General features: G+C 49.2%; 1 protein-coding gene across 3 annotated transcripts; it reads right to left on the reverse strand.

The window, feature by feature from the left end:
• Positions 1–796: 796 nt before the first annotated feature.
• Sfxn3 (sideroflexin 3) lies at positions 797–9,480 on the reverse strand. Of its 3 annotated transcripts, XM_078024682.1 has the most exons (11): positions 9,341–9,480; positions 8,019–8,182; positions 6,893–7,069; positions 6,466–6,558; positions 6,024–6,099; positions 5,765–5,850; positions 4,801–4,928; positions 4,558–4,607; positions 3,267–3,316; positions 2,601–2,648; positions 797–2,292 (listed from the first exon to the last, which is right to left on the reverse strand). In XM_078024682.1, the coding sequence occupies exons 2-11, from the start codon at positions 8,177–8,179 to the stop codon at positions 2,196–2,198; spliced, it is 966 nt and encodes a 321-aa protein (XP_077880808.1). In that variant the 5' UTR covers positions 8,180–8,182; positions 9,341–9,480; the 3' UTR covers positions 797–2,195. The 3 variants fall into 3 exon arrangements, with proteins under 3 accessions (XP_077880808.1, XP_077880837.1, XP_077880891.1); XM_078024711.1 differs by lacking the exon at positions 3,267–3,316 and having other exon boundaries at positions 6,466–6,560; positions 6,895–7,069; XM_078024765.1 differs by lacking the exons at positions 797–2,292; positions 2,601–2,648; positions 3,267–3,316 and adding an exon at positions 4,001–4,488 and having other exon boundaries at positions 6,466–6,560; positions 6,895–7,069.
• Positions 9,481–9,639: the final 159 nt, after the last annotated feature.

Here is a 9,639-nt window from a genome sequence, read left to right on the forward strand (position 1 = left end):
AAAATACCCCAGGATGTGTAAGTGACCCCAGGCCAAGGTTCACTTCCATCTGCTCTAGGACCAGTCAGTCCTAAAAATATTCCCCTACCACCTAAGATGAAAAGGGAAGGTGAGAGTTATCTCCCTGCAGGGAATGGGGAGTAGATTTTATTATAGACTCACTTATATTTATTCCTAAAGTTAAGAGTTGGGAGAAGAGTGGCAACTATAAGCTGTTAAATGGTAGCTCTTAATGGCTATACATAATGTGAACTTTCAGCATCATTTTTTCCAGGAGGGAGGGAGAGAGAGAGAGAGAGAGAGAGAGAGGAAGTGAGAGAGATATTACATGAGTAGGGAGGGTATGAAGGGTCCCCAGGGTAGTAGAAAGGGGTAACTGTCAAGGGGGTCTTTCCAGGCCTATTTCCATGGTGAATTGATGGGGTATTGGTTCCCTAATAGCTTTTCTCTGATGGAGATAGACAGACCTTGGCCTTCTCTCCAGAGGCCTCCTTAGGGACCACAGGTCGCCATTCCATACAGATGCTTGAAGGAAACCAAGAATTGATATGTAGGTTTGTGATCAGCACTGCTGGTGAAGAGGAAAATGAAGGCAAGACTCCACATTCAGAGGGAAAATAAAGGTGCTATTGAAAGGATTGATTTTTTTTTTTTCAAAGCTCAGAGTGCCCTCTACTGGGAGATGAGGCTCTCTACAGACAGGTAGGGACCCAGACTTTGGGGACAGAAGGGGAGGCCACAGGCAGGCAATTCTTCCTGGACACTTAGGACATGTAATCAAGTGAAAATCAAGAAGTAGACATATTTGCAGTTTATTGACTAACCATGGTATCGTAGCTGTTATCACTGGGTACAATGGATTAGAGGGAGAGGAAAGTGATCTCAGAAAATCCCATTGGACCCTTTTATCCACCTCACCCACTCTTCAGCCAGAGGTCACAGGAATTGGAGTCCTGGCTTAACTCTACTCTCTGGATTCACTTGCTACCCATTTCATCCCCAAACCCATCTTCCATTTGGTCCAGACATTTAACCTGGGCCCTTCTTCTTCTTGGAGGTGAGGGTGGAAGGAGGAGAAGGACCAAGCCTCAAGAAAGAGAAGAAAGGGCTGAGGGTGTAGCTCAGTAATAGAGCATTTGCTTAGCATGTGTGAGGCCCTGGGCTTGAACCCCAGCACCACAAAAGAAAAGAAGGAAGTAGCTAATGTGGGGGTTGTGAATGTCTTACAGGTCAATGGATCAGAATATTCCCTGTCTTTAAATATAAGCTTTGGGCCTGTGGAGTTGAAGCACCATTCCCATACATGTCCCTTTGTGAGCAAGTATGACAGTGACTCTTTTTCAGTGACTCTTAAAGGAGAAGAATGCTCACTCTGCCCATGTGGTTTTCTGGTTGGGGGAGGATTGGGATTGTTAGATATGTGTTTTGAGATTATGATGTTAGAGAAGACCAACAAATCCTCAAATTGTGCCTAAAGATACCTACATAGGAGAGAAAAGGGCAATACAGGACACTGACACTCCTTTGTTCTGGTAGAGAAGAGGAGAAGAAATGGAGCTATTCCAAGAGGTTGGGTACAGTACTAAGGGACACATAAGCCCCTGACTCCTGGCTTCAGACATGGCTTCCTTGGCTGGTGCAGGTCTTAAGCTAGCTATAGCAGTTGGGTGCCAGAAATCTGAAGTATTCATCCCAGTTGGCCTGCTAGTGTCCCTCAGTTTCTGTCCTGAGATCCCAGGGCTCCTCCTGTGTCCAGAAAGGGTGAGGTCCTGTCAGAAATGACTTGACCCATGGAACAATTTAGGGAAGGAAGAAAGTCTCACCTGTAACTGGCTTGCTGGTAGGTAGACAAGAGGCTGAAGAGGGAAGCCAGATATCAGAATATCCCAAGGCAGCATGTCTGCTCTTAGCTTCCAGGACCAAATGTATCAATATATATGTGTATCATGTATGTATGTGTGCAGACACACAAGCACAGAAGGGAGGAGTGATGTGACCCTGCTCTTTGAAATCAGAGGAAAGAAAAGACTTTTTGAGGGCACTTCCCCCAGCTTAATGGATTGTTGCTCTCAGTGACTGCTCCCCTACCACACCCCCTGCCCAGTACCAGGCTGATGGGCAGTGGCATATAAGGGAAGGGAGGCACTAAAACAGCAGCTCAGGGAAGTGAGGTAGGGGACAAAGGCTGACCCTCCTCAAAGCCCCTTGTTGTAGTAAACCACCTCGGTGCCTGGGTTTTGCTCCTGGATCTGAGCTCTCAGCTCCGGCTCCAGCCTGTTCACTTGTATAGAGCTGCAACAGAACAACACAGGACCCAGACCCTCAGGCCCAGGATCACCATCCCTCCTCCCACCATCCCATCCTCCTCCCTCCTCTTTTGCTTCCAGAAGAGCTGGCTCACTGTCATTACCCCACCCCCCAAATCAATTGAGTGTTTGCCAGGCCTCCTTAGAACACACCACGGAGCCCCAGGTGTGTTCCAGGGAGGCCCAGGCGGTGCTGTGAACTCGACCTTCAAGGACAGGGGCCATCCCCTAACACACACAGAGATATGGGGACCTGTTCAGAGTTCCTAGCCAAGGCCAGTGGGCACCACTTACCTTCTTTGGGGGAACAGGGCACAGCACAGGGGAGTGGCAAATATCAGGCTAGGAGAGAAGAGCGGTGGAAAGGTTTGTGAAACTTTGGTCTCATAGTGCTCCCTTCCTGCACCCTACCCTATGGAGATACTATACCCCTAGAGGTGGAGATTGATTTTTTTTTCAATATTGGGGATCAAATCCAGGGTCTTATGCTTGCTAAGCTGGCCCTCAACCAGTGAACTACACCTCCAGCCCACAGAGTAGATATTGATTAAAGGTCAAAGAATCTTTTAGAAACATTAAACCCAGTCCTGACATTAGGTTCTGGCTGGGTAAAGAGACTCCTAAGCACTGATTCAAAGCCCTGAGGCTGAAAAGTGGCAGATCAGAAATTAAATGGTCATTCTCATCTCTTAGAACCAATTCTCATGGAATCCCTCCTGGGTGGTACCAGAGAGTATATTTCCATGGTTTCCCCTGGTGGATAAAGATGAACCCTTCAACTGAACTCGACCTTCAAGGACAGGGGCCATCCCCTAACACACACAGTATGCCCAGCAGGTGTCCAGGACCAACACCAGAATGGATGATGTATGTAAATGTCTTAAAGGCAATAAATACCTACCCACATCCACAAGTGAAAGGCACTCCCATGTGCCCTCAGCTAACTCCTTGCACACTTACCAGAAACCCACCAGTCCCACCTGCAGGGGTGCCCCCAGCCAGGGGCGGTGCTGTGGGAGACAAACAATGGAATGGCTTGTATCCCTTACTCCCTAACCTCCATCCCATTTTACCCCCCAAGGCTCTATCTCATCAGCTCTGCCTTTGAACCTATGGACACATGCCCCTTTTCTTTCTTCCAAGCCCATGACAGGATTGGGGCCTCCAGCTGGCAACCTTTCCAGCCATTCCCGTTTCCTGCCATCCCCTTACACATTCTCATCTCTTAGAACCAATTCTCATGGAATCCCTCAACCACTTGATCCTCAGAACAGGTTCCACCCCCTAACACACAGTATACCCTATGTGTGCCCAAGATACATACCAGCTGGATGTCTGAGTGATGCCTTTACTTCATACATTTGTTCTTTCCTCCCTTCCTCCAGGAGCTGCTATCAGAAAGCCTCCTCTGAACCTCCACTCACTTCCTCTGATCCCAGTGGTATGAATCTCTCCCTTCCCCCAAACACCTGCTAGGCATACACTCCTTCACTCACTTCAGCCACAGAGCCCACCGTTCTGTTCCTCAAATGTGCAATCATATTCCTGCTTCAGAGCCTTTGCTCTGGCTCTTTTCTCTACATGAAACACCCTTCTCTGAGCTCTTTGCATGGTTGTCTCCTTCTCATTCTTTGGGTCTGTAGAGGCCCCTTCTCTGACATTTCCTACAAAGCACATATCAGAATTTATAATAATATAGTTATTGGTTGCTTCTTTGTTTATTGGTTTCTGCACTAGACTATAAACTTCATGAGGACAGGGATTATGACCATCTTGTTCCATGCCAGCTTCATAGCTCTAAATGTACTCAATAAATATATGTGAATAAACAATTCAAGGAAAGAGGCATATTTTATATTCCTGTGCCTTGCTTCCCTGTCGTGTGTGTGTGTGTGTGTGTGTGTGTGTGAGAGAGAGAGAGAGAGTGTGTTGGTGACATAGTGGGTAACAACATGACTCTTTCAAGCATGATTGAGTCATGTCACACATAGTCCATCCTGGTCTGTAACAGGGATGCCTCCAGAATGACACCAGTTTCCCTCAGTAGAGAAATGATTTCCTTCCTTCCCCAGTCTCCTTCTGCTTCCTCAGTTTTCCTTCACTACAGCCCAGTTCATTCTTGCTGAATGGATGAAGGTTCAGAGCCAGGAGAAATGGTGGCAAATCTTAGTCTCAGGCCAGCCTGGAGAGAGGGAACTGGTCACTTCTCCCAGAACCACCACTTCCAGAATGAGAGGAGTAAGCCACCTACCTTCAGGAAATCTTTCTTCTCCAGAGTGTTCATGATCACTGGGGGAATGGCTGAGGGGAAGCAGGGTAGGGAGAGAGGGAGTTAGTCAGTAAAAGTTGGGAACCCTAAGGAAGGAGATCCTATTTACAGCTCCTCATTCTCCCCAGAGTCTTATTGCCCCTGAGTTCCAAAAGCCCCCTGAGAACCTCAGCCCCTGCCTTCTATCAGACCTTCCCATGCCCCACCCAGCCACCCCTTTCTTACCCATGGCAGGAATCGCCATGCAGATTCTTGATACCACCACCTGGAAAATGCCCTGCTTGGCTGCAGTCACGGAGTGGCCAAGCCTCTGACCTGCCTCATCAGTCACAGGAATGCCCACCTGCAGCTCCCTAGGAAGAGAAGTGGCTTCAGTCAGATTCAGGGCCCAAGTCCCACCTGAATGTGAAGCTACTCCCTAGAGTCCCTCACATATTATAGTCTTAAAGGCTGGTTCCCTGCTGGGTACAATATTATATGCCTATAATCCCAGCAACTTGACAAGCTGAGGCAGGAGGATCACGAATTTGAAGCCAGCCTGTGCAACTTAGAAAGACACTGTCTCAGAGAAAGAGAAAAAGGCTGGTTCTCCTACCCAAGGATCCCAGGGTATAGGGATTCAGCTCAGCATGAATGTAGCCATCTTGAATCATAACCACCATGATTACCACTGAGTAACCCTGATTGATTTTTCCCCCAGTTTCTCAGAATACTATAAACAAACAAAACCATAGAGTAGTATGTGGAGGTTTACTATCTGGACCCTGTTGCTGCCAGTGCCAGAATCTTGTTGATGTCCTTGCTGATGGCTTAAGATAAATCAGGTATATTTTGGCTTGAAGTAAATCACTTTCATCCTATTATATATGCCTCCTCCTGATCCAAATCATGGGAAACCCTAATCTTGCTGCTGCCTGGGACAGTGCTTCTGTCAGTAAGTCCCCAATAAATTGCACTCCGTGTAATCCTGGATCTGCCTGCCTCCTTCCTCAGTCCTCAGCAGTTTGGGACCAGTTCTCCTACACTGGGACTGGGTTGTTCTGGAACACAGGGTCAGTCCGAGGTAGGGCCCAGCACCTTTTGTCCAGTGAAGGAGAGAGGGTTGTCCCCATGCTGGGCTGGTCTTCACACTGGGTGGTACATCACAAGCACACTGGGCATGCATGTGACAGGAGTTAGGTCTACTCACCTTTGCCTCATCAAGGGGATGTTGATACAGTTGGCAGCAGCCACAGCTGCAAAGGGCACAAATCTGCCAACCAAGGGAGGTAGGTGCTGGGGGAGGAAAGGCGTCTTTTAGTGGCCCATGGAGTGGGAAGGGACTCTTGGGGGGGAGATGGGAGCCTGTCGATCAGGAATGGATCTACAGGTAATGGGATCTAATAGTAATGGGGAAGAAGAAGGAGGGTAAAGGATGAATGGAGGGTCAATGGAGGGAGAGCCTTTACCTTGGTGAGGGATTTGAGTCCCAGAGCTGTGGCCACAGCCCCAGTGGTGGCACTCACATAGGCTGTTCCCAGCTGCCTGTGGATTAAAGAACCAATTGACAAGGGACAGAGGAAGAGTCCAGCGTGTGGCTCTTACCTTTAGGAAGATGCCAGATCCTCAGTGCATGAGGCTAGGAGGGTAGGCTCATTGCAGAGAAACCCTCCCCCCAGCTCCAGTGTAAACTTGCCTGGAAACCCTACTCCGTCCCTTCAAATGGGAGTAGGTCCCCAAAAACATACACAAGAGGGCCTCACCCTCAGGCAGGGAGAGTGAGGAAAGGCTAGGCTGGGAGGAGAGCTGAGCCACTGCCTGCAGGGCCCACAGGGATCAGGAGTGACAAGGAAAGCACAGAGTGTGGGCTGGGAAAAGGCACCACAGTTTTTCCCAGGGACCGGCACTCACTGCACAGTGATGGGAGCATCGCCGCTGCGGTTGGAATAGTTAACAACAGCATTGAAGGACTGGTTCACCCACTGCCAGAACACCACAGTTGGGGTCTTCCTGAGGGAACAAAATCAGTTTTATTTCTCCCTCTACATGTCTCTCATCTTTGAACCCCTATAGTTAAATCCCAACGGTTACTCACAAACCCTCAGGAGAATCCAGTTGATGACCCTAGAACCTGCTCTGATAACCCTTATATGCCCCCCTCATACAAGTAGACCCACTGACTCTGGGGTGAGGGACCCCCAAGGCTGCGTTCTGAGGAATGGGAGGGATTCTAATACAAGCTTCTGCCCACCCACTATTCTCTACCCCAATTGGCCCAAAGAGGAGACACCTAGCTATACTCTAACTTGGATCACTCAGGAAGGAAACATGGGATAAGACCTGCCTGTAGAATGTAAGCATGCAGCCAGTGATCATCATGTTCATGGGCACCTGGGCTGACATGCGGCCAATCAGGACCACCTTCTCCCCTGTGTCTGGATGGAAGGCAGAGTCGTACACATACTTGGCCCTCCACAGCTGGTCCTCGGTGAGCCCTGGGGTCACTACCCCAGCCCTGCAGAAGATGACAAGGAACCAAATTGTTCTAAGAGGACAATCTAAGGTTCTGTTTACCCTGCTCAGAAAACTCTGGGCAGAGGACTAGGAACTTTGGCCCCCCATCTCAGGATAAAAGAGTTCCTTAACTCTTTGAGAGAATCAAAGGGTCCCAGAAGTGGAGGTTCCTAGTTCAATTTCCCTTCTAGCCACAAATTTTCTGTTAAGTCATAGATAGTGGTGGGGTGTGTGTGTGTGTGTGTGTGTGTGTGTGTGTGTGTGTGTGTGTATGTGTATGCATGCTGGGGATTGAACCCAGGGCTGTGTGCATGCAAGGCAAGCACTTTACCAATTGTGCAATATCCCCAACCCTGATGGTGGTGTGACAAGTCAAAAATGGCTGGGCCAGGCACAGTGGCACACGCCTATAATTCCAGTGGCTTGGGAAACTGAGAAAGGAGGATCATGTGTTCAAAGCCAGCTTCAGCAAAAGTGAGGTGCTGAGCAACTCAGTGAGACCCTGTCTCTAAATAAAATACAAAATAGGATTGGGGATTGGACTCAGTGATTGAGTGCCCCTGAGTTCAATCCCCAATACCAAAAAAAAAAAAAAAAAAAAAAGGTGGGAAGCATCACAAGAACTTTTGATTCTGAAGACAAAAGGGATGCCTTCCTACCTCCTTGGTAGGAGTAGACCAACAGTAGACCAACAGTGGAAAAAGTTCCTATGGTGGTTTGTGAAACATAGAGCAGCCTTCCACTCATAAATATCAATGTTACTTCCTCAACCCAAATACCCAAAAGTTCTTTAGATTAAAGCCCTGTGCCATGGAGAGGTGCCAGCAAATGGGGTCAGGGAGTGAGGAGGTTGTGGAATGAGACTTGTAAGTTTAGGAAGGCAGGTACAAAATGTACTAGATTAATGACAGTGAATGACATCCTAAGACACAGTGTCAGATGAGGGTCACCTGTAGTTTTGCACAATGTTCCGAGAAGCTTCCAGCTGAGCCCCAGACAACAGCAGATTTCGAGGATCAGTAACAGTGAAGAAGTGCCGGGCTCTGCCCAGGAAAGTGCTCTGGTCCCAGCGAGGTTCCTGGATGTTGATATCTAAGGGCAATTCACCCATTTTCTGCAAGGCAGGGACAAGGGTCAGAGGGCTTCAAGGAGGGAGTCCAACAGCTTCACCTGGGGGAAGCTTTGATGGCCCTGCCCTAGTTTCTGAGCCTATCACCTGTCTCTTCAAGAGCTCAAGGTGACTCCAGATAGGTAAGCAATGGTAGAGGAGGAGTTGTTTCCTAGGCAATGTCCTAGCCAGGGACCTACAAGCACTGGAAGAGGGGGAGGGGAAGAGAAGAACTAGAAAATAGGTTACCCTGGACTCTGGCCTGGTGCAGATTTTCATGAGTAAAGATTTACATGTGTGTGATTGATGCATGAGCAACAACTAATCCTGTGCAGCTACTTATGAGCTCTGCTTGCACAGAAAGGTGTAATATGTACATGACACAACCATGCCCATGTCAGCTTCAGGCCCCAGCTGCTCTGATACGTAGATATAAACCCCCTTGCCTATTTGAGAAGATGGCAAAAGACATCCTATGTTCCAGCCCCTGATTGGAGGACAACCAGAGCTCTTTGGGCTTATCCCAGATCTCAAACAGGACACTCTGTAAGCCATATGCATTCATGTGGGCATGCACATGTCCTATGTTCAAACCCATTTTCCCCAAGCCGCACTGGGTGACCCAAAGCTCTTCCTGTTCCCTGGCAAGGCAGGACTGCCACAAACACCCATCTGCTTCTCTCTGAACCAACTACCTCCAGAAAGAGCAGGATTCAGTGGATACCCCGCTACCCAGCAGAGAGGAAAGCCGGGAGCAGCCATCTGGCCGTGCTAGGCAAAATCCTGCAGAATGACTAATCCCCTCCAACCCTACTTCCTCCCTAAGGCAGGCACACCCAACTCTCTCACTCTCACATACCCACACACAAAGATATGCACGCCCGACCCAGACATACAAACAGGGTGGACACAATACACCAACCATAAAGACCGTTACACACAGAGAGAGCTCACATCCATCAGTTGCAGATGCTAAATGACACTCCCACACACACCCCCACCCCGCGCCAGCCTCCCCTTGTACACCATAGACCTCCACAGAGGCCAAGATACTGAATCCCCAGGATAAAGAGCACGTTTCAAGGCAAGCATCCTTCTCCAACCCCCACCCCCTATCCTCCACTCCCCTAACTCCCATTCCCTTCCTGGACAGGGAGCACTCACGCTTTCCGGGATTGCCTGCCTCTGCAGATCTCAGACCCGCCTTCCTTTCCGCGCGACTGTGGCCCTCCCAGTCATCAAGCCGGACGTCACGCATGACGCTGAGCAGCAGGGAGGGAAGGTGGCTCCCTCTGGCTTGTTCGCTTAGCCAGCCTCAAACCTGGAAGGCCCTGGGGGCGGTAGATGTCATTTGGGGATACGCCTGCAGCCCGAGCCGCCAGGACTAGGTCCCGTGAGGCCTCCCAGAACGAGTCTTACCGCAGAGATCTGTTCTGGCCCCACTCCTTATCCAAAGAAAGGAA

The sequence above is a fragment of the Ictidomys tridecemlineatus genome, chromosome 1 (genome assembly GCF_052094955.1).
Source record: "Ictidomys tridecemlineatus isolate mIctTri1 chromosome 1, mIctTri1.hap1, whole genome shotgun sequence".
Lineage (NCBI taxonomy): Eukaryota > Metazoa > Chordata > Mammalia > Rodentia > Sciuridae > Ictidomys > Ictidomys tridecemlineatus.